The 25,542-nt window shown below is 41.8% G+C and overlaps 1 protein-coding gene across 1 annotated transcript; it reads right to left on the bottom strand.

Annotated features, from left to right (window-relative positions):
- Positions 1-4,745: 4,745 nt before the first annotated feature.
- On the bottom strand, positions 4,746-25,226 carry PARD6B (par-6 family cell polarity regulator beta). Its single transcript, XM_039479821.2, has 3 exons — positions 24,779-25,226; positions 18,818-19,040; positions 4,746-6,044 (listed from the first exon to the last, which is right to left on the bottom strand). Exons 1-3 carry the CDS (start codon positions 24,842-24,844, stop codon positions 5,215-5,217), a joined length of 1,119 nt encoding a protein of 372 aa, XP_039335755.1. The 5' UTR covers positions 24,845-25,226; the 3' UTR covers positions 4,746-5,214.
- Positions 25,227-25,542: the final 316 nt, after the last annotated feature.

Raw genomic sequence — 25,542 nt, 5'->3', positions numbered from 1 at the left:
TTATCTGATCATAGCTAGGAGGCACTGGGTTTTGCTTTACCCTACAGATAACAGCCACCATCACCACATGATAGGCCATCACAAGATGACAACAAAAGACTTTCAATGTTTAAAAGCAAAACACTCAGGCCGGGCGCGGTGGCTCAAGCCTGTAATCCCAGCACTTTGGGAGGCTGAAGCGGGTGGATCACAAGGTCAAGAGATCAAGACCATCCTGGTCAACATGGTGAAACCCCGTCTCTACTAAAAATACAAAAAATTAGCTGGGCATGGTGGCGTGTGCCTGTAATCCCAGCTACTCAGGAGGCTGAGGCAGGAGAATTGCCTGAACCCAGGAGGCGGAGGTTGCGGTGAGCCGAGATCGCGCCATTGCACTCCAGCCTGGGTAACAAGAGTGAAACTCCGTCTCAAACAAAAAAAAAAAAGCAAAACACTCCCAAAATTGTGTTTGAAAGAACTCAGCTGCCAAGTCGCTGGTATACATACTTCCAAGTTAAACCCCGCATCAAACTAAAAGAAACACAATCAGAAGTGGTTGAATCAGTTACTGTTAAACACTTGGGCACCTAAAGGCAGAACACAGGGGTTTGGCTTTCACTAATTCTTGTAACTTTAGCTTTTCCTCAAAATCAAATGTATCAAGTTCTTACTCAGCACTGGTTAACTAAGAAGCAACAGAGATTTAAGATACAAATTGCATTGGGGTCATTTTTTAGGAATGAAGGGGATGTTTTATTTCTGCACCATTGTTTCATGGACCCAAAATCCAGAGATGATTATCAAGTGCTGAATGCAACCCAAACAAAGGTGTGAAGAATTCTATGTGCATGATGTTCCATTTATACTCAGGGGATTTTCAGTGTTTTTAACTTGGAGGGGAAGAATTAGAATTGTCCTACTGTCCTCTAAACTTGTTGGCAGAAGTTAGTGCAATGATCAACCAAGCCAAACACAAGGGCTCAGGGGCCTGGTGCAGTGGTTCACGCCTGTAATCCCAGCACTTTGGGAGGCTGAGGTGGGCAGATCATGACGTCAGGAGTTCAATACCAGCCTGACCAACATGGTGAAACCCCGTCTCTACTGGTGTGGCAACATGTGCCTGAAATCCCAGCTACTCAGGAGGCTGAGGAAGGAGAATCGATTGAACCCGGGAGGCAGAGGATGCAGTGAGCTGAGATCATGCCAGGAAGGGTTGGTTTCTTCTCACACCTTTAAGTTTTTCAGTATAAACTGAATTCAATCCATATAGGCCATTCTATATAGATTTTTTTTTTTTTTTTTTTTTGAGACGGAGTTTTGCTCGTTACCCAGGCTGGAGTGCAATGGCGCGATCTCGGCTCACCACAACCTCCGCCTCCTGGGCTCAGGCAATTCTCCTGCCTCAGCCTCCTAAGTAGCTGGGATTACAGGCACGCGCCACCATGCCCAGCTAGTTTTTTGTATTTTAATAGAGACGGGGTTTCACCATGTTGACCAGGATGGTCTCGATCTCTCGACCTCGTGATCCACCCACCTCGGCCTTCCAAAGTGCTGGGATTACAGGCTTGAGCCACCACGCCCGGCTCTATATAGATGTTAATAAATAACTAAATGAATGAATTTGAATCTCAGAAGATAAGCTGTCACATTGCAAACTAGTTTCAAACAATCTTAGTTAAAGATAACTGTGGGTGAATAGCTTGCATAAACTTTCAAACTATCAGAATTAATTACATTTTAAAAGCTACCTTCCGGCCGGGGCGCGGTGGCTCAAGCCTGTAATCCCAGCACTTTGGGAGGCCGAGGCGGGTGGATCACGAGGTCAAGAGATTGAGACCATCCTGGTCAACATGGTGAAACCCCGTCTCTACTAAAAAAATACAAAAAAAATTATCTGGGCATGGTGGCGCGTGCCTGTAATCCCAGCTACTCAGGAGGCTGAGGCAGGAGAATTTCCTGAACCCAGGAGGCGGAGGTTGTGGTGAGCCGAGATCGCGCCATTGCACTCCAGCCTGGGTAACAAGAGTGAAACTCCGTCTCAAAAAAAAAAAAAAAAAAAAAAAAAAAAAAAAAGTTACCTTCCAGACCATAGCCGTATGGTCACAAAGTTGCAGTAAGTGTACATAAAATTTGCTGTTCCTCTTCTAACAATTAACAGTTAAGGAAGCAAGGATCTTGTTAAACTCAGTGGTTTTCTGCTTACCTATTTTATAATGGGCAGCTGGTATTTGTGAGTGACTTTTCACATCATTTCAAACAAGAAAATAGCCTTTATACAAGTCTACCTTTATTTGTAAAAAATAATATACAACTAAAGCTAATTTGATTTTTAAAATCAAAGTTCATTTAGTGATAATGTACATTTTATAATAAAATTGTAGTAAAATACTGACATTTGATAGTTATAAACAAAGTATCATGTAAAAATCATGTTACAGCATGTAAAATTTAATTAGAAAATTCATAGCTCACAAAAGTACATATATTTTGTTGATAGCTCAAGAACATTATCATAAACTTACTTAAGATACAGAACAAAATTCACAGTTAGGCTTGACATTTAGTACTATAAAATTTTATGCTGGATCCACTGATATTTTTTTTTAATAAGGTGCACTTGAAATAATTTGATTCAGACTACCAATGAGCTGATACTTTATTGTATAACCAGGATCTACTGGTTTTACAATATGTCTAGTAATCAATTATTTCACCAATAATTTAAAAGACAGAGATCTAGTTGAAAATACCATTGACAGACACCCTTAACAGGATAATTAAAACAAAAAGCACTAGCAGCTTTGATTTCCATGAATGCATACGAATCTGTATTTTACAGTTAAAATTTGTACAAAAAAGTCAAGCCCTGAAGTAGTTTTCCCCCCAAAAGTTCTGATGTTAAAACTTCGTTTAAAAAAAAAAAAGAGAGAGGTAGTGTGTAAAAATATTTTTACTTAAAATGTTGAACCCCTGCACCACTTACATTATAAACGAAAGTTAACCTTCTACATACTAACATTTTGCCATTCAGGAGTCAAATTTATAAGACTCACAGAATGTTAAAGCCGGAATGCCATTCAAAATAGTATATAAATGGAAGAACTTCGGTGAATTCAACAAAAAGTACATTGTATTACATAATGCTGTGCAGTTAACAGTTTACTGATAATATGCTTGGTGGTAATGTGAACAAAATACACTGAAGTATTCTGAGTCAAGTGATCTTCATTTTATCAAGACTACTTCATATAGTTTACCAAATAGAGAAAACATCCTTCAAAACGGAGTCATCTGAATCTTCATTAATAGCACACAGTTGTTAAAAAGGTATTCATACTAGCCCTACCATAAAGTTAATTAATAATAAATAACTCTCCATAAGCCATAGGGAACTTATGTACTTCATAATATTCTTAGTTTCTATATACAAGCATACTGTTGTGCTTGTGCACACTGTACAATAAAATCAGGCAAGGAATTAAAGTTAGCAGCCTTACTCTTAGCTTGTTCTAAGTGGATGCACTGGAAAGTAATAAATAGCCTCATAAAATTAATAGTGATAAACTCTACCTGTCACAGGTGAATACTATGTATTTTTCATAAAGTGTAGGCAGTGTTTCTAGAAATCCCATGAAGGAAAACCCAATTTTTTTTTCTTTTTTTTTTTTATAAAAAGTGCACAAGTTTGTCCTATGCATTAAAACCTCTTAATTTGGATGCATTTTTTTCAATCCAAAATGATTTATACTTGAATGCATTAAAAGCATATAAAAGCACACCAACAGAAGACATACACAACAAAAGGAATGATTTCAAATGAGACTGGAAATGGAAAGAAGTATAGGTTAAAGGAGAGTATTCCATATTTCCAAAGTCAAGAGAATTACCTTTTAAAACATAAATTATGGCCATATGGAATTAACTTGCAAATATGAAAGCTATACAAAGGACAAACACCAACTTGAACAACTGTTGCAGTTTCATAACTCAAGAAAAGATAGCCTCCTGGCTGGGTGCGGTGGCTCAGGCCTGTTATCCAACACTTTTAGAGGCTGAGACAGGCGGATCATTTGAGGTCAGGAGTTCAAGACCAGCCTGACCAACGTGGTAAAACCCCATTTCTACTAAAAATAAAAATTAGCCAGACATACTGGTGCATGCCTGCAATCTCAGCTACTCAGGAGGCTTGAGGCAGGAGAATTGCTTGAATCTGGGAGGTGGAGGTTGCAGTGAGCTGAGATTGTGCCACTGCACTCCAGCCTGGGCAACACTGTCATTAAAAAAAAAAAAAAAAAAAAGAGAGAGCGAGCAAGCGAGCTTCATAACATGGGAAGCAACTCCTCAAAATAGACAAGCAGTTTCTTAGAAATTGGAAATGCACTTGAGAAAGTAATTTGTTACAATTTATAACAGAGTAACATTGAAAAAACAAAAAACAGGCTGGGCATGGTGGCTATAATCTAGCACTTCAGGAGGCCGAGGCAGGATTGCTTGAGCCCAGGAGGTCAAGAGCAGCTTGGGCAACATGGCGAAACCCTGTCTCTACAAAAAATATAAAATGTAGCTGGGTGTGGTGGTGTGTGCCTGTGGTCCCAAGCTGCTTAGGAGGCTGAGGTGGGAGGATTGCTTGAGCCCAAGAGGTTGAGGCTGCAGTGAGCTGTGATCACACCACTGCACTCCAGCTCACGCAACAGAGTAAGACCCAGTCTCAAAAAAAAAAAAAAAAAAAAAAAAAAAAAAAAAATATATATATATATATATATATATATATATATATATATATATGGAACATAAGACCTGTAAAAGCTGAGATTCCCAATGTACCAAAAGAGAGAATCAGACTTCACATTCGAATTTTTAAAATACAGTTAAAGGAAAAATTAACTAGGCTCTGCACAGCAGGTTAAATATGCAACCACTTCCAACAGAAATGATCTAGTCTTCTCATATAGTTCCAAGAATGTGCTTTAACATCTAATTCTCCATAGACAAAACAGCAAAAGCACATAATTTCATCAGCAAAGGCCCCTTTGTTCTGGACTTAAGTTCACCTCTGATCCACCAAAGTTTATATTAACAATTATCAAACTACTACTTTAGTAATATTCTAAGTTTGCAACGTTATTCCTCTCATGCCTATTCCACATCACTGGTCAGAGGTATATATGCTTTTAAACTAGCCAAATGTACAAGTCCTCATGGCATCCTCACTCTGAAAATATTCAAGCAATGATTTCATAATGTTATGATTGTTCCATCTTCTTCTAAGAGTTTTTGATCTGGAGCATGTGTTTCAAATTCTGTGTTTGTGCCGCTTGCTATGGATGCTAAGCTCACTTCATTAGAGGGAATAAAGCCATTCTGTCCAGACTCAAAACTTAGCTCTATCTGTGTTAATGACTCCAGGCTCTCAGTATTAGCAACAGCTTTTGGAATCTGCTGTGGCACTCCGTTGTCTTCAATGATAATGTCATCTTCATCACTGTCTTCATCTTCTGGCTCAAAGCTTGGTTCAATCTGCTGTGGGTAGCCAAGAAGGCTATTATCAGTAGACTGGCCAGAGCTGCCAGAAGTCCGACTGTTCCTCACAACATTATTCCTCTGGTTTGCTGGTCTCACTGTTATGATGAGGTTACGGCTGTTTGCAATCATCATGTCTGTTACTTGATCAAGGCTCTTCCCTGAAACTTCTATGCCATTAACTTCTAAAACTTCATCATTAACAGCTAATAGTCCTGTACTTTGAGCCAGACCTCCTGGGACAAGCCTGGATATAAAGATCCCTGGAACCTTTTCTAAGCCATGTGGTGTTACCCTGACACTGGAGCCATCCCGGATGTAGAATCCCAGGGGTTTCTCAGTGCCGTATTTATAAAGACGTACCCTACGATGCGTTTCTGGGAGAATATCCACGTCTATAATAGAAGACACAGGTCTAAAGTCTTGGGGCATACTAATGACTATATGTGGCTTTTTTCTATGGTTGTCAGGACGCAATACGTTGGATAAAACATTCTTCTTCTTTATTAGCGTGTCTGTACCAAAGGCACTGTAGTCTGCTTCTTCTGTTTAAAAATAGAACAAAATAATTATAGAAATGCTGTAAAAATATCTATTCTCTTGCAGCTGAATCTATACAGAAAGGATAACTCAAAATATATCTGGTACATAAACAAACTAGCTAACAAGCTTATTCTAATCAGATCATAATCTATTACAGTAGTAAAACGCCATACCAGAAAAAAACACTAGGTGGCCATCTCAAATACACATCACAAAATAAACCAATGTAAAGTTAAAGTTTACAGAGCTCAGTGACTATTAAACATTAAATATGGCAAATGAAATTGATAGATTTCACATTATTTTTTTTTTTTTTTGAGATGGAGTCTCACTCTGTCACCCAGGCTGGAGTATAGTGGCACGATCTCGGCTCACTGCAACCTCCTCTTCCTGGGTTCAAGTGATTCTCCTGCCTCCGCCTCCTGTAGAGTCTACAGATACAGGCACTGGCCATCACACCTGGCTAATTTTCATATTTTTAGTAGAGATGGGGTTTCACCACGTTGGTCAGGCTGGTCTCAAACTCCTGACCTCGTGATCCACCCACCTTGGCCTCACAAAGTGCTGGGATTACAGGCATGAGCCAGTGCACCCGGCCAGATCTTACATATTCTTAAACATCATTAAATATGCATGCATTTTTTTTTTTTTTTGAGAGACGGAGTTTCGCTCTTGTTACCCAGGCTGGAGTGCAATGGCACGATCTCGGCTCACCGCAACCTCCGCCTCCTGGGTTCAGGCAATTCTCCTGCCTCAGCCTCCTGAGTAGCTGGGATTATAGGCACGCACCACCATGCCCAGCTAATTTTTTGTATTTTTAGTAGAGACGGGGTTTCACCATGTTGACCAGGTTGGTCTCGATCTCTCGACCTTGTGATCCACCTGCCTCGGCCTCCCAAAGTGCTGGGATTACAGGCTTGAGCCACCGCACCCGGCCAGCATTTTTTTTTTTTTGGTATAGGGTCTTGCTACATTGCCCAGGCTGGTTTTGAACTTCTGGCCTCAAGAGATCCTCCTGCCTTGCCCTCCCAATGTGCTAGGAGCACAGATGTGAGTCACCGTGTCCAGCCTTAAAACATCATTTTAAACCAGCTACTTCAAATATATTTTTCCTTCACTTGTTTAAAAAACCTGCAATGTGGTTGGGCATGGTACCTCATGCCTATAATCCCAGTGCTTTTTTCAGAGGCCATGGTGGGTGCATCACTTGAGCCCCGCCTGGGCAACAGCGTGAGACCCTGTCTTTACAAAAAGTGAAAAAAAATTAGCCAAGTCTGGTAGTGTCTGCCTGTAGTCCCAGCTAGTTGGAAGGCTGAGGTCGGAGGATGGCTTCACTCTAGGATTCAGGTCTGCTGTGCACTATGATCACGCAACTGCACTCTAGCCTGGGTGACAAAACAAAAACACATCTGCAATCTGCATGTTTATCATATTCAACTCAAAGACCTGAAATGGGATATTTGATTCTCAAGGTAAAACAAGAGAGTAAAAATCATATACCTATATCAGACGCTGAGTGGGCAGATAATGTAATTGATGCTGATGCCTATCAAACACTTAGGAATTTTGGTCTTCTGCAAATAAACACTCTCCCCCTCAGTTTTCTGGAGGAGTTCTTTTTTGTTGTTACTGTTTGAGACAGTCTTGCTCCATCACCCTGGCTGGTGTGCAGAGGCACAATCTCAGCTCACTGCAACCTCCACCTCCCAGGTTCAAGCGATTCTCCTGACTTAGCCTCCCAAGTAGCTGGGATTACAGGCATGTGTCACCATGCCCAGCTAATTTTTCTATTTTCAGTAGAGATGGTGTTTCACCATGTCGACCAGACTCGTCTTGACTGAACTCCTAATCACAGGTGATCCACCCACCTCAGCCTCCCAAAGTGCTAAAATTACACACATGGGCTATCATGCTCGGCAGTTCTTGATCTCTCATTTTCATTTTGAAAGAAGCAAAGGTAGAGTTTTAACTTTTTTCTTTACTGTGTGAAAAACTATGCACAAAGTGCCATGATATTTTGTACTCAGTGGTGGTGACACAAACAGGAAGTAGTAAGGATTCGACAAACTAGAGAGCCTCATTTAGATGGCATAGCTGCTTCTCAGTTCCTGGCGGATTTTCTTCATGCCAGAAAATACTGTTTTTAGGCAAAATCTTCCCATCTTTATTTTTTTTGTTGTTGTTTCTTTCTTCCTGTTTCTATAACAATCTTCCCATCTTTAAATCCTGCCACCCAATTAAATAATAAACTAAAAGAGAAAACAGAAACCTAACACCAGATATGGTAAATTATATGGCTGAAGGAAGATAGTATATAAACAAAACATCTCATCAGAGATGAGAGGTAAAAAGAAAAATGAAACAGCAGAAACAAAAGTTAAATTAGTATTTTCAAAAATAATTACAGCAAGAATAAACTAAAAAGTGAAATTTACGTGAATTAAAAAAAAAAACTTCAATAATAAACAAAAGGCCTCTCCCTGATTTTCTAGCGGCTAGGAAAAAAGAAACAAACAAACAATAAATGGCTTCCCTCCTCCTCCACAAAAGAAATAGTTGAAAATCCTAGTCTCAGCTTCTGCCACAGAAAACACTGATGTCACCATCTTGCATTTGTATAGTGCTTCAATTCATATTCTCTTGCTTAATACTTAACCCCCTCAGCTAAACTATTAACATCTTCGTTTTATAACCAAGAAATTAAAGGTACAACGTAAGTTACAGAGAAAGAACTAGAGCCCAGGCTTTCTTACTACACAAGTCACATAATGAATGCCAAGTATCAATCGTGTCAGAGTACAAGGAGCTTTAATATTCTTTTCTGATGCTGCACGAACATGCTGCAAAACCTAGTTTCAGATAAATATATAAAATTAGGGATACTTTCTTTTTTTGGCATTCTTTTTCCCTTGGGGACATTTTTGTCATCATTTATATAGAGTATCTGCATTGGGCTCTTACAGAGACAGAAATGTATTTATAATATGGCTTTGGATATAAACCCATTGATACAATAATCTTTCTGGCAAAAAACCTATCAAGAATAGTCTTTTAGTAATGTGTTTTCTCAAAATTATATACATTTGTTTTAAAACAATCAATAAGGAAAGCCTACATAACATTTATAAGGGAAATTCCAGACCATGCAAACTGAAAACAATACTAAGTTGCCTACATACCTACTCATGGGAAACCTGACCAAAAAAACCCCAAATCTGCATAATTTGGCATGGCATCCAGACTCCATTTGAATGCTCTCTGCTAAATTCTCAAAAGCAATATGCCCCAGTACAAAGCCACCTTTGTTCTCCCATCTAGCTAATCAGTTTCCAGCCACTGGGAAAGAAAATATTTTGGCAGAAAGCCAGGGTTCAGGGTGTTAAAGTATAAAGGTGAACGTCCACAAGGAATTGGAGTTGACTTTCTACCTGAATACTATCAGAGCATTAAACTCAGAATGAGATGGAAAGTTTGAAAACTCGATCACAGCAATTGTCCACTTGCATAAATTCAGACTTATGTAACAGTACATGATATGGGCTGATACAGCAGCACCTCATTTATCCCAAGTCTGTTCTTCAGCCAATAATCTCAGCTAACTGGAATAGATAAGGATCTACCTAGAAGGCCTCTAAATAGGCAAACTGGATGTCTTACTTTCTTACACACAAAAAGTGGTTGTTCTTCACTTATCCTGCATGGCCTCCCTCTGAACCTCTCACTCTTTAAACATTAATTCTGAAAAGCGTAGTAATCGCATTCCTTTGCTCACAGAGGGTCATAAACCACACATTCAGAGCAAAGGGTAAGGATCTACTTTTGAGTGGCAGGCAGATACAAGACATTAAAACAAGTATAAAAGCAAATCTGGAAAAAGAAAAGTTCTACATGAGCTCCATCAGCATCCCCAAAGAGTAACAAAACAGCAACCGTATGGTACAGCAATTAACAAAGTTGAAAATTATGCCTCATTTGAAGTTCAGAGGAAGAAACCAAATAATGAAATAATTTTTAAATTTGTTCTAATTCAGGAGTTGACTACCGTTTTCTGTCAAGAGTCAGACAGTAAATGTCTAGGTATTATAGGCCATATAATCCCTCTTGTAGAAGCAGCCACAGACAATCCATAAGAGAATATGTGGCCAGGCATGGTGGCTCACGCCTGTAATCCCAGCACTTTGGGAGACCAAGGTGAGAAGATTGCTTGAGATTAATAGTTCAAAGCCAGACTGGGCAACATAGTAGGACCCTGACTTTACCAGAAAAAAAAAAAAAAAAAAAAAAATTAAATTAGCTGGGCATGGTGGCCTGTGCCTATAGTCCAAGCTACTTCGGAGGCTAAAGTGGGAGGATCCCTGAGCCTGAGAGGTCCAAAGCTGCAGTGAGCTAAAACAGCACCACTGCACTCCAACCTGGGCAACAGGGTGAGACCCTATTCCAAGAAAATTTTGTATGCAAAAACAGCCATCAGGCGTTAGGTTGCCAACTCTTGTTCTAATACAAAATGCTAAAATGAAATAGATCTGGCAACTTTAAAAGGATTAAATATCATTTAAAGCAAATTAAATATCTAAATTTTACAGACTCCTTCTTTTTTTTTTTTTTTTTTTTTTCCTTTTTTTAAAGATGGGGTTTCACCATGTTGGCCAGGCTGGTCTTGAACTCCTGACCTCAGGTGATCCACCCACCTCAGTCTACCAAAGTGCTAGGATTACAGGTGTGAGCCACCACGCCCAGCTTCCTTCATTTCGTAATACAGAAAAATCAATCACCAAATATTTAACAAACACTATGTGCCACAAATTGTGCTCTGTGGTATAGATTTGGTGAATAAAATAGATATGGTGCCTACTTTCATGGTGCTTACAATCAAAAAGAGGAAATGGCAACGAACACATAATTTAAAATACTGTAATTAAATTATAACAAAGGTGATGAGAGTTGTAAGCACATCATGCTGGGAAGTATGTAAAGGGGACCTGGCCTGGCTTGCAGGATAAGGCAAGGCTTCTCCAGGGAAGTGATTCTGAGAGGAAAACCAGCCAGGGCTAATCAGTAGAAGGCAAGAAGAATGTTGCGGGCACAGGACTTCACAATATCAGAGGAGACTGAGGGCCAGACAGACAAAGAAATCCAATACAGCTAGAATGAAGTGAAAAGTGGGAGGGAGGAGTCAGGAGCTCAGTCAGAGGCAGCCAGGGGCCAACCAGACAAACAGGGCCTCCTGGGAAGTACCAAGGTTTACAGACTTTAGCCTAAGGGCAAAGGGAAGAAAACCAAAGATTTTAAGGGGTACAGTGATGGTAAGCTCATTTGGTTTTTCTACAAAGCTCACTCTGCAAGCTGGAGAAGGACTCACTCTGCATGCTGGAGAAGAAGCTACTGCAGTAAATTAGGATGGCACTTGGCCTGGAAGAGAGGACGTGGAAATGGGGAGACAAATTTGAAAAATAACTAGAATGGTTTTTTTTTTTTTTTTTTTTTTTTTTTTTTTTTTTTTTCCTGAGACAGAGTTTTGCTCTTGGTGCCCAGGTTGGAGTGCAATGGCGCAGATGGGGGTTCGCCATGTTGGTCAGGCTGTAATCAAACTCCTGACCTTAGGTGATCTGCCCACCCCAGTCTCCCAAAGTGCTGGGATTACAGGCGTAAGCCACCATGCCCCGTCTTTTTTTTTTTTTTTTTTGAGACAGAGTGTCGCTCTTGTTACCCAGGCTGGAGTGCAATGGCGCGATCTCGGCTCACCGCAATCTCCGCCTCCTGGGTTCAAGCAATTCTCCTGCCTCAGCCTCCTGAGTAGCTGGGACTACAGGCACACGCCACCATGCCCAGCTAATTTTTTGTATTTTTAGTAGAGACGGGGTTTCACCACGTTGACCAGGATGGTCTCGATTTCTTGACCTCGTGATCCACCCGCCTCAGCCTCCCAAAGTGCTGGGATTACAGGCTTGAGCCACCGCGCCCGGCTTTTTTTTTTTTTGAGATGAAGTCTCGCTCTGTCACTTAGGCTAGAGTGCAATGTTGCGATCTCGGCTCACTGCAACCTCTACCTCCCAGGTTCAAGCGATTCTCCTGCCTCAGCCTCCTGAGTAGCAGGGATTACAGATGCATGCCACCACGTCTGGCTAATTTTGTATTTTTAGTTGAGATGGGGTTTATCCATGTTGGTCAAGCTGGTCTGGAACTCCCGACCTCAAGTGATCCCCCCGCCTTGGACCTCCAAAATGCTGGGATTACAGACACAAACCAACATCCGAGGCCAGAACACAGTTTTTTTTTTTTGAGACGGAGTTTCACTCTTGTTACCCAGGCTGGAGTGCAATGGTGCAATCTCGGCTCACCGCAACCTCCGCCTCCTGGGTTCAGGCAATTCTCCTGCCTCAGCCTCCTGAGTAGCTGGGATTACAGGCACGTGCCACCATGCCCAGCTAATTTTTTGTATTTTTAGTAGAGATGGGGTTTCACCATGTTGACCAGGACGGTCTCGATCTCTCGACCTCGTGATCCACCCGCCTCGGCCTCCCAAAGTGCTGGGATTACAGGCTTGAGCCACCGCGCCCAGCCAGAACACAGTTTTAATGGGCTTGGTGACTGAACTAAAAAATAGGTGTGTCAAAGGTGACACCAGATTTCCGTTATAAGCAAGTGGTGTCACATTCTGAAATATTACTCCACAATTTACTTTTTTTCATTTCTGGGCCGTATCTTTTCTTTAACTACAATTTACAATTTACTACTAAAATGAATATTCCTTAGACAATTTTAAACCAAACCCTGATTGGTGAAAATGTAACCTTAAAAGACATCTACAAAATAATGCCCAATGCACAAAGTCTAAGAGATGATTTAGATGCCCAGTTACAAGTATGTGGGCTGCAAGGTCATGTCTGTATGAGGGCATGCCCTGTATCAGACCAAGTTTCAAGCAAAGCCTTTCTAGTGTTTCTAACAAAACTAGAATAAATAGAAGAGGTAAACATATTTGTCTGGTGTCAATCAGAAACTGTGTTATAGCAAGAAGTCCGGGTGTAGAGTTTCTGACTAGATCTGGTGAGGGGTCTGTGCTGTAGCACATCAACAGATCCTCCACCTGGCTGATTATCATGACTGGTTGGAAAGCTTTTAAAAATATACATTTCCGGCTGGGCACAGTGGCTCACGCCTGTAATCCTAGCCCTTTGGGAGGCTGAGGTTGGTGGAATGCCTGAGCTCAGGAGTTAGGGACCAGCCTGGGCAACATAGCAAAACCCCATCTTTAAAAAATAAAAAATAGCCGGGCGTGGTGGCTCAAGCCTGTAATCCCAGCACTTTGGGAGGCCGAGGCGGGTGGATCACGAGGTCGAGAGATCGAGACCATCCTGGTCAACATGGTGAAACCCCGTCTCTACTAAAAATACAAAAAAAATTAGCTGGGCATGGTGGCTTGTGCCTGTAATCCCAGCTACTCAGGAGGCTGAGGCAGGAGAATTGCCTGAACCCAGGAGGCGGAGGTTGCGGTGAGCCGAGATCGCGCCATTGCACTCCAGCCTGGGTAACAAGAGTGAAACTCCGCCTCAAAAAAAAAAAAATAAAATAAATTAAATAAATAAATAAAAATATACATTTCCCTGGCTGAATTCCAAACTGACAGGAATGACCTAAGTATTTTTAAAAGGTGCAAGCTTTAAATATATTTTTTTTTAATTTTTAGTGCACAATAACCTAAATGATGAGAGCAGAAAAATCCATTCTGTACCTTCTCTTCCCCCTCTCCTGAATAAATCAGATGAACTCTAATACTCTAACAGAGAATGGGGGCTTAGGATCCTCTTTATAAAAATAACTTTTAAGATACCAGGTTTTTTGTGTTTTGTTTTTGCTCCCATGATAACTGCTCTAGGAATAGAGTATGGGGTTTTTCTTCTAACAATAAATTGTTATGAAGCAAAAATTTTCAAGGTATGCAACAACACTACCTTGAACTTCAGACTATAAAGTAGTTTATACATTGAATTGTGAGCTTTCACTTTAAAGAAATTTTAAACCATGATTTGTGAAAATGTTACCAGTAGAGTACCAGATTTTAAAAGATCATGTCGTTTTAAATTTTAAAATGGTTTTACAATTTGATTTTCAAAAATCAACTGGGGGCTGGGCGTGGTGGCTCATGCCAGTAATTCCAGCACTTTGGGAGGTGGGTGGATTACCTGAGGTCAGGAGTTCGGCAGCCTGACCAACATGGTGAAACCCCATCTCTACTAAAAATACAAAAATTAGCCAGGCATGGTGGCGCATACCTGTAGTCCCAGCTACTTGGGAGTGTGAGGCAGAAGAATTGCTTGAACCCAGGAGGTGGAGTTTGTGGCGAACTGAGATTGCACCACTATACTCCAGCCTGGGCAACAAGAGTAAAACTCTGCCTCAAAAAAATAAAAATAAAATAAAATAAAGCACTTGGTGCTGGGTGTGGTGGCTCCCACCTGTAATACCAGCACTTGGGGAGGCTGAGATGGCTGGATCACCTGAGGTCAGGAATTTGAGAGAGACCAGCCTGGCCAACACGGTGAAACCCTGTCTTTACTAAAAACACAAAAATTAGCCAGGCATGGTGGCGCACACCTGTAGTCCCAACTACTTAGGAGTCTGAGGCAGGAGAACTGCTTGAACCCAGGAGGTAGAGGTTGCGGTGAGTGGTGATCATGCCATTGTACTCCAGCCTGGGCAGCAAAACTCTGTCTCCAAAAAAAAAAAAAAAAAAAAAAAAATTACCTGAGCATGGTGGCACACACCTGTAGTCCCAGCTACTCAAACTGACGCATAAGAATGGTCCGAACCTGGGAGGCAGAGGGTGCAGTGACCCAAGGTCATGCCCCTGCACTCCAGCCTGGGCAAAAGTGAGACTCTGTCAAAAGAAGAAAAAAAATCACTTGGTACACACCAAGTGAACTTCTGTCCTATTGAGGCCTAACTGAAATAAAAAAGCAAAGATAACAGAAAATGTGCTGTAATCAAGCAGTAAAATGTAACTATACTTAATATCATACTTTATATTAGTTTCTTGAATTAAATGTTCATCAGGGTTTACATAAAATCAGATTTCTAGTTAAACATCTGTTCAAATTTGCTTAAAACAAAGAGTGCATGCATCATAGTACACTATGTAAGTCTGTCAGATTTAGACGCTGGGACAAGACAGACAAGAAACAAGTTAACATATACTTAAATAAGATACTTCCAGGTCTTCAGAGGGTGATGTGGTAAAGGTGGGAGGGTGGAGGGCTTTAGTTAGAATGGTCAGAAGAGACTCCTCTGACATCGTTATCTGAGCTAAGTAGGAGACAGACATGGGAAGAGCTCTGGGTGAAGTGTCTTTAAGAGAAGAATAACCAAGCATGAGAGCACAGAAACAGAAACAAGCTCACAGCTGGGTGCAGTGGCTCATGCCTGTAACCCCAGCAGTTCAGGAGGCCAAGGCGGGTGGATCATCTGAGGTCAGCCTGGCTAACGTGGTGAAACCCCATCTCTATTAAAAATACAAAAATTGCCCAGGTGTGGTGGTGGGCACCTGTAGTCCCAACTACTTAGGAGGCTGAGGCAGGAGAATTGCTTGAACCTGGGAGATGGAGGGTGCAGTGAGACAAGATCTTGCCTGGGTGATAGAGCGTGACTGCATCTTGAAAAAAGCAAAAGAAAGAAAGAACATACATATATATTTAAAATTAGCCAGGCATGGTGGCTTCAGCCTATAGTTCCAACTATTCAGGAGGCTGAGAATTGCCTATTTCTATACCAAATTCTAAGGGTTATCAATTATATTGGACATTTCACCTTTACTATTAATACATAGAAAACATCTGTTCACATGGAAACATATTTCTAAATTGTAATTCCTATGACAAGAATAAAAACCATCAAAGGTCTCAATAATAATTATACCACCAATAAATAAAAACTTAAAAAGGAAATAAAAGATAACCATCCTTAAAAAATGTTAGAATTTCATAATCATGCAAGTATATAGTTCCATTAACAAAACATGTGGTAGTATAACCCAACTCTCATAATCTTTCTAACAAATGGGATAATCCAACAAAATTCCGTCAGATGGCAATACTTTAAAAACCCATTCTATATTTGAATGCACATTCCAAACAGCAGCTTTTTTTTTTTTTTTTTGAGATGGAGTTTTGCTCTTTGTTGCCCAAGCTGGAGTGCAGTGGAACGATCTTGGCTCACTGCGATCTCTACCTCCTGGGTTCAAGCGATTCTCCTGTCTCAGCCTCCTGAGTAGCTGGGATTAGGCATATGCCACCATGCCCGGCTAAAGCAACTAACTTAATGAAAATTACAATTGCTAACAAGAAAGGCCTGTTATTCAACCATAATTATTTAAATTCTTCCTCCTTTTCTAGCACTCTATATTTAGCTTTCTAAGGTTCTATCCATGGTCTTCATCCCACTTGGCCTTTATGTGTACTCCCAAAATTTTAACTATCACTTTTCAAAAGGCTTGCAAATCTACCTAGTTTTTAGATTTCTACCCTGATCTCTTGTCTACCATTTCCAATCTCCTGCATAATTGGTAAGATTATTTGTCCTAAGACAAACTTCATAATTTTCTTTTCCAATTCAATCTACTCTGCTTGTTCATGACACTGTCCCAGCTGTCAGACTCAAACCATCAAGGTATGCTCTGCTGGACTCTCTCTTCACTGCTGGACTCTCCTTCATTCTTTCATGGCCACTTTGGGTGCAGTGACTCCCAAGTAGTTCCCCTCCTATCTTCCTGCCACTGCCTCCTCCCCTCCCACCACCTCTCCCCTCTACTTCCAGGCCAGTCTCTCACTTCTCCACCGCTTGCTCCTGGCTCTCTACTGCAAGGCTGCTGCCCACTCCAATTCATCCTGAACAGCCAACTGAATCTTCCCAAAGTCATACTCTCATTATGTCACACCACTGTTAGTTACTTATGAGATATACCTCAGGAGACTTTGGGAACATTAATTTGTGTGTTTCAAATTGTTCTGTAAAATAGTCAAGTGATAAAGACAGAGGTTATCCTTGGAGGTTTATTTTGTTGGTGGACTTTAGTTCCTCCAAACCCAGAAAAGCAAAGATACATAATCAGTGGAATTTCAGAGCCCTGGGAGTGGTCTAATGCTTATCAATTGATTATAAATAGTTTCACCTTCAAAGGCAATCCCTACCCATTCTCTCAAGCTACTTTCTTTCTTTTTTATTTTTTTGAGAAGGAGTCTCGCTCTGTCGCCCAGGCTGTAGGGCAGTGGTGCAATCTCAGCTCACTGCAACCTTTGCCTCCCGGGTTCAAGCAATTCTCCTGCCTCAGCCTCCTGAGTAGCTGGGACTACAGGCACACACCACCATGCCCTGCTAATTTTTGTATTTTTAGTAGAGACCGGGTTTCACCATGTTGGCCAGGATGGTCACAAACTCCTGACCTCAACTGATCTGCCCATTTCAGCCTCCCCAAATGCTGGGATTACACATGTGAGCCACCACACCAGAGCTACTTTCTGGGTTGGCTTATAAACACCGTAAGTCTTTAATTTATCCCAATACTAGGTTCAATGCTCTCATGCTGGCTTTCCAAAGCACTTCATTTACAATAGAGAAAGGAATAAATGGTACATGCCATAATGAGCCCTACCCTGCCCATAGACACATATACATACACACACAGAGGCTATTAAGTTAAAAAAAAAAAAAAAAGTTTTAGGACTCAAAATACATTTGAAAGTTCTTGGCTGAGCATGGTGGCTCATGCCTATAATCCCAGCACTTTGAGAGGCTGGAGAATCGCTGGAGACCAGGAGTTGGAGACCAGTTTGGACAACATAGTAAGACCTAGTTTTACAAAAAAAAAAAAAATGAAAGAAAGAAAAGAGAAGAAAGCAAATTATTGCCAAATAGTGATTTCAAATTTTTTTTGGAAGATTAAACCAGTGTTTACATCCCTCTATAACAATGACTTCCCACCTCATTTTCCAGATAATTAACTAGTTTCATACACTTTCTTTAAGAAGTATCCTAAAAGCAAAAGAAAGAAAACATTTACTAGGTGCCTACTATAAGCCAGGGCACTGCACTTAGCTCATTTAATCCCCATAGTAATCCTACAATAAATTATATTCACTCTATAGGTATAGACATTGAGACTCAGAAAGATTAAATGGCTTTGTTTTTGGTGTCTATTAACTGGTAAATACAGCCCTTGAAAGTTGGTTGCCACCAAAAAACAGGAATGCTTTGGATTCCAAAGATATATTCTTTTTACATTTTTCTGAATAGAGAATAATCCATTTGATAAAGTGAAGATTCAATAAATTCCCAATATTCAATAAATTCCCAACTTCTATTTAAGGAAATATAAAACCAGAGAGATTAACACAAAAGTAACTAGAAATATAAATTTTCTAAAGTACACTTAGTGAAGCATAAAGATATGTACATATTTTTCGAGACAGAGTTTTGCTCTCGTTGCCCAGGCTGGAGTGCAATGGTTGGGTCTTGGCTCACTGCAACCTCTGCCTCCTGGGTTCAAGCAATTCTCCTGCCTCAGCCTCCCAAGTAGCTGGGATTACAGGCACATGTCAACATAAGGATATTAATTAAACCAACAGTATCACAAACGTTTTAACCTACATGTCAGTTAACATGGTAAGAAGATTCACACAAAATGTTAATTCGCTAAGTTTGTGGCAAAGTCTGGATATCCTATCAATGGGGAAAATACACTCTTTCTATTTCTAACACAATTTTTCTAAACAGTGATACTTACCCTTCTTTTGTATAAAAATCCTAAGTAGTGGATTGGCCGTTGAAACAGCTTTGTGATAATTGTCATCATTATTTATAGGTAGTAAGTCTCCATGGATGTCTGCATAGCCTACCAAAACGTCAACATTGGGAATCTTATGAATATGTTGTAGTAATCCATAGAACTCCTCAAATTTTCCAGGTTTTGATCTTTCCAGTGAAAACCGACGAAATTCAGCTCCAAACTGTAAACATAACAAACAGATTACTTTTTTAAAAAAAGTAAAAAGACCCAATTTGAAAATGCATGCCACAGAAAAATGAAGGAGCAGAGTTAAGGAAAGAAGATTGTCTATTGTCAGGAACCTATCAGGGATTTTACTATCAGGGATTTTAAAGAGCCTAAGAAAGGCACAAGAATGTGCCTCCTGATTGCTGTGTCTCTGAAGAGCATTCCCTTCAAGAGACGCAGGCTCAACTCAATCCCTGGGGTACCGAGGCCTTACTGCAGATTGTTCTGCATAGTGACTCAGCTCAAACCCTGTCTAGAGCTCAGACTCCGACAGCAATGCTCTCCTTACTCACATCATGGGGTACCAAAAACTTGTCCAAGTCTTTATTTTGACCACCAAAGAAAAGCATTTAAGTGTCCTTCTTCACAAAAGGAACTACGATTTCATGGGATATGGTAGGAATCAACAGCAAAATATACAAAAAGAACTGTGAACTACGTGGCATTAAGGTATGATCTTCCCTATGTTAATGCCGAAAAAAGCAGCTTTAGTAATACATGAAATCTACGTCCTATAACTATCCAATTAATGCACAAAGTGTTTGTGTGTTTGGCACAGTGCTAGGCCCTAGAGACTGAAAGCCTCAAGCCTGCTCCAGAAGCTCACCAATTAGTGGGTAAAGAGAATAATTACTTCAGGGAGGTATTAAGGGATCACACAAATGGGAAAGAATGGAGAGGAAGACAGCCCCTATAGTGGCCAATACTTACCTTCACAGTTGTGATTCTCAAGTCTGTTTCCCTACACCTCTGTTTTCCCAATGTCAAATAATTAAAAGTGACTCTTATTCAACACCTGAGGCTGGGTGCAATGGCTTACACATGTAATCCTGGCACTTTGGGAGACCGTGGTGGATGGATCACTTGAGGTCAGGAGTTCAAGACCAGCCTGGCCACACGGCAAAACCCCATCTCTACTAAAAATACAAAAATCAGCCAGATGTGGTGGCACATGCCTGTAGTCCCAACTACTTGGGAGGCTAATGCAGGAGAATCTTTTGAACCTGGGAGGCAGAGGTTGCAGTGAGCTGAGATCACACCACTGCACTCCAGCTAGGTGACAGAGCAAGACTCTGTCTCAAAAAAACAAAAACAAACCAACCAACCCCCAAACACTAAGGACTGGCTTCATCTAGTCCATAATAAACAGGATTTATAACTTACTGTGGGAATAGCATGACATTTCCTCAAATGCGGAAACCTAAGAAAAGTTAATCAGCCTTCCCCAAAAAGGGTCCCAGTCATGTAAGTTTCAGAAATGCTACATTACTGTAGTTATGCTCTTGGGAATCACTGTGGAGACCAGAACTTTAAAGGCTCATTTACGTCCTATGTTGATTTTTAAAAATATTTAAACAAATGTTTGCCAAGTGTGTTTAATTACTGAATTCGTACTTCCTTCAAATATCTATTACTAGAAAGAAATACTAACGTAAAAATATTATGTCCCGAAATAAAAAAGAAAAGATAAATACTAACATACTACTGGGACAGCCTTAAGTATGATGCAGAGACAGCCCCTTGTCATAATAATTTGAGCAGTTTGCAGATATGTCAATTCATTTTCTCAAAGGCCCCATGGGACATCTGGATACACCGGTTTTGCTCTATCTAAAGTTCATCTGCTCTCCTTACACCTATACTCCTCATTGGTTTTAAATCAAAATCAAAACTCACTAAAAATACCTCTTACCTCTAACAAAAAATTAAAACAGTTCCCAAAACACATTCCTAAAACATAAACACTAACATCTGACAAGAAAATAAGGTGACTCATATCTAAAGCTCTCAAAAAGTTTAGTCACACCTTCACATTTCAAAGTAAATAAAAACTCAGGGAACACCCTTTATATCAGTTAGTCTTATGATGTTATCAAAAGTCACAGTTTCTCCTCCATTTTCTTTATTCTGGCATCACAGCATGACGTTGCTAGTACTTTCTGATTCATCTACAGGGTTTATCACTTCCCCTGATGTAGGAATGGGAGTAACATCTGATCATTTAACATTTTAGGGTTTCAATGTTTTTGTTAAAGCTTTTGGATGAAATTTCTTTGCTTAACATTTTCTCTTGCTTAACTTATGATAAAAACAATTTTAAAAATCGTATGGCTTCATGGTATATGTGCAATTTTGCCAACGCTGGCATAGGGGAGCAAAAGAACAAGAGAAATTGTTATGTTTCTTGCAACAAAACAATAGGATTAAGAGAACTGTTTACTATATGAACAAAAAACCTAACAGATAAAATTAAGATTCAATCAGCAATTAGTCACTATTGTGAACCATTTACAACTGTTTTATAGCCTAATCTAGTTTGTCCTAGCCATCCAGAATAGGTGTGGACTCCCTTCCCGCAGTGTCTGTTGGTACATTCTAGAAATACAAACTTAATTTTCATAGTCTATTTGCCTATGAATAATAATTAGGAAATTTTATGACTCAAAGACTGTTTGTTCCAGGGTTATTAAAGGACATCACCATGATTATTGATTAAGAATCTTTCCAACACTAGAGATACAATTAGGAAGATAAATCAGTTACCAAAGAAAAGTCACATACTAGCTGTTATCACAAATTTAACTATAGTTATATTTACGTTCTCCATTATTTTATTATCATTTTTCCCTTCCACTTGTAAAGATAAGAAAGTTGACACTACTGCTTTATTTCATTTTTCAAACTTTTTATTTTTTTGAGACAGAGTTTCCCTCTGTCACCCAGGCTGGAGTGCAGTGACACAATCTCGGCTCTCCGCAACCTCCGTCCCCCAGGCTCACGCAATTCTCCTGCTTCAGCTTCCCGAGTAGCTGGGATTACAGGCATGCAGAACCACGCACACTAATTTTCGTGTTTTTAGTAGAGACAGGGTTTCATCATGTTGGCCAGGCTGGTCTTGAACTCCTGACCTCAGGTGATTCGCCCACCTTGGCCTCCCAAAGTGCTGGGATTACAGGCGTGAGCCACCACACACGGCTGACACTACTGCTTTACATGAAGAAAAAGAGATCTTAAAAATGGATAAGAACCGGGTGTGGTGGCTCAAGCCTGTAATCCCAGCACTTTGGGAGGCCTAGATGGACAGATCACCTGAGCTAAGGAGTTAGAAACCAGCATAAGCAACATGGCAAAACCGTGTTTCTTAAAAGATTTTAAAAAATAAAAATAAAAAAAATAAAAGAAAAATAGACCGGGTAGGTTCAGTGGCTCATGCCTGTAGTCCCAGTACTTTAGGAAGCAGAGATGGGGGCATCACTTGAGTTCTGGAGTTCAAGATCAGCCTGGGCAACTTGGCAAGACCCCCGTCTCTATAAAAAAAATAAAAAATTAGCTGGGTGTAGTGGCGCATGCGTGTAGTCCCGCTACTCAGGAGGCTGAAGTGGGAGAATCACTTGCGCCCAAGAGGTTGAGGCTGCAGTGAGCCATGATCATGCCATTGTACTCCAGCCCCAGTGACAGAGCGAGATCCTGACACCAAAAATAAAACAATTTTAAAAAGGACCTGCGAACTACCTGTTTCATTATACACTCTTAGGGATAAGTGTTGTAAAAAAGCTGTGGTATCACTAAAGCAATGTCAAAAGAAATACTGTTTCAAAACCTCTCCAAATATTTTTTAAATGATTAGATGACAAATATTTCAATCCATTGAAAATAAATGTATCAGTAATATATATTTGAAACATATAAGGTGTCACAGACACATTAGGAACACTCCCCTACCTATACCTTGCCTATTTGTCAACAGCTAGAATAGTGGGACCGACTTCATTCAGTGCATGTTCCTAGAATCAGTATATGATCCTACTTAAGAGACACGGTTCACTAAAAGTGCAGTATGGCAGTTCAAATACACAACATGTAGTTTAGACAGAAGTATGTGAAAGATTCAAAAATCGGTTGACAAGAGAAAGGCAAAAAGCCTGAAATTCCAGTTTTAAAGCACTCAAGGTTTCTTAGTACTAGAGATAAACTATTATTTGATTGTATTTATCAGCATGCTGATAAATACTGATACATACTGATAAAACAGAATTCCTACTCATTTTTTTCTAATGGGAAAAAAATTAAAGATTTGCTACCCAGATTAGGGCTATAAACTTATTTTTAATATTATGCAATATCACAAGTGTTTTTCTTTCCGTAACCTCAACGCCCACAAATCCAAACGAGACTTATAACAGAAATGCCGTAAGAAGGTTCAACCACTGGGCATGGAACCACTACTGCCACTATACCGCTAGGGGAAAGCTCTGCTATATATTTTGGGTCATCTTCACACTATACAGCCCAAGCGAGTCATTTCAATTTGCTATGCTGTGCACAGGGCACACAGACACGCACATTCCTTAAATTGCTATAAGTACACTTCTTACTGATTCTGAAACTAGTGCCAATCCTCATTTCAGTGCCAAATCACATTTTTAAATGACGTTACAAACAAATGCAGATTTTCTCGATGTGATTCTCAGTTACAGAAACTTACAGAATTTTGCTTATCAACCATAGACAATAAAACCATTCTACCCAGAGTCTCTAAGAAAGCTTTCCTTACTCCACTCAACTCACTCTTTGATTCTGCATACTCCTTAGTACGCCTACAATCTATGATGCTCCATTACTTTTTTTTTTTTTGAAATGGATATGCTTTCAATTTTTTCGTTTTGTGTGTTTTGGCCTTTTCAATTCTATTTTAAATGTTCTCAGGGCCCAGCCAGTGCCCTGTTTCGTATTCTGCAGTGCCTAAAAGTTACTGTTAAAAAGGCATGAAGGCTTTGCAAAAAGAGAGCCTGGGAAGTCATAAGCTTTCTGAACCTCAGTCTTCTCAGAGAATTGGACTGGACTATCTAAGCTCCTTTTAACTCTTCAACTCAACAAACTGCTGAAAATGTTCCCGTAGCTGCCGATCACCTTCAAATTCCAGCTCAAAATCCCCCAAATTCCAGCTCAAAACCCCCTCTGGAAGGCATTCCCTAACTAATCCCTACAGACTCCCCTCCTCACCGAGCCTTGCGATTTAGGAATTCAGTGAATACCGAAGTAATTATCAGCAGATTGGCATACCGATGGTCAAGGGGAAAAACACTTGATGTGAGTAGGTAGCAGGATGGAATGAAAAGAGCATCCAAACCCAAACTGTAAAGTGGCTACTCCAGAGTAAGGCGATAGCGCTAATTTTACAGATTAAATGCATACCAAAGTTAGTTCTAGAAAGAACGCTAGCAGGAAGCAAAGCGAACTTTTCAAGGGCTATTTAGTTCACTGGGCTCTCTCCTTCGCCACTCGACGCGCCCCTGAACCACAGAAAGGGGGAACCAGGTGGTCCAGGGCCCTTTGCTCACAGCCCAGCAGGCAGGATCCCCCTACACCTTTTGCGCCGCCTCGCATTCCATTCAGTGGGTGCCATCCTCGGGCATACCTTGGCCCCTACTCCCAGCCGTGACCACGGGAATGAGATTTACGGGACATGAAACCCCGGACTAGATCTTCCTGCCGGGGCCACGGGCGGACGGACAGCAGCGTCCGCCGCCCCCTCCTCGGAACTTTATTACCCACCGTCCCCCGCCCACACGGCCCAGACCCCGGGGCAGCTCGGACCGTCGCCTCCCCGGGCGCTCCGAGACCTGCCCAGCCTCTCCCAGGCCCCGACCCCCCAGGCCCGCCGCTCCGCCCAGCCCGGGCCCCGCGCACCTTGCTCTTCACCTCCATGGTGCCCAGGCAGCCGCTGCCCGCCGCGTGCCGGTGGCTGCGATTCATGCTGAACGCCGGGCCCGCGGCGGCCTCCTCCGGCCGGGCGGCCCCTCCGGAGCGCAGGGAGCGAGTGCGCGGCCGGCGGGCTCGGAAGGCGGCTTCGGCCCGGAAGCCTCCTCACAGGCACCTGCAGAGAAGGCGGCCGCAACTCCGGCGTCCGCGCTGAGCTGCACTCGGCCGGCTGCTCACACGGCGGGACCGAGGGTCGGACTGGCTGCGCGGCGGGCGCAGACTCGGCTCCCTCCCTCCGGGCCCCGGCGGCGGCGGCGACAGCGCTGGAGGAGGAGGAGGGGGCGGAGCGGAGGCCACAGCCGCCGCAACCTCTCCCTCAGCCGCCTCCCCCGCGAGCCCGCGCGCGCGCACCCGAGCCGGGCCACAGCCGCGGCGCGTGCGCGCGCTCACCTGCAGCCCCCGAAGCTGCCGCAACCACTGGCGCTCCGCCCACACCCAATCGGAAGCGCGCACCTGCGCCCGCGGCGCCAACCAATCGATACACGCCTCGCGCGATGCGTGGGCGGGCCGCCTCCTCAAAAAACCCCGCCTTCCGCCGCGCGATTGGTCCTGCGCTTCGAGGGAGGGGCGGGATCACCTGAAGCCGTGGACCTCCGCCCCTCATCAAGCCGGAGTGCCAGAAGGCGCATGCGCGGGTTCTGGAGTTTCCGCCCGGGGAAAGCACGCGGGGCTGCCGGCCGGAAGCGCGAGCG

Source organism: Saimiri boliviensis, chromosome 9 (assembly GCF_048565385.1).
Source record: "Saimiri boliviensis isolate mSaiBol1 chromosome 9, mSaiBol1.pri, whole genome shotgun sequence".
Classification (NCBI taxonomy): Eukaryota; Metazoa; Chordata; class Mammalia; order Primates; family Cebidae; genus Saimiri; species Saimiri boliviensis.
Note: the sequence above shows the minus strand (reverse complement) of the source record. Positions and strands in the feature narration are given on the sequence as shown.

What these genes read in the sequence shown, in the direction of transcription:
- PARD6B (XM_039479821.2), bottom strand. Translation starts at nt 24,844, where the DNA reads ATGAATCGCAGCCACCGGCACGCGGCGGGCAGCGGCTGCCTGGGCACC. An exon ending in CCATGGAGGTGAAGAGCAAG is followed by an intron (nt 19,041 to 24,778) that starts GTGCGCGGGGCC and finishes TTATGTTTACAG; the next exon opens with TTTGGAGCTGAATTTCGTCG. An exon ending in GATTTTTATACAAAAGAAGG is followed by an intron (nt 6,045 to 18,817) that starts GTAAGTATCACT and finishes ATTTTTAAACAG; the next exon opens with AAGAAGCAGACTACAGTGCC.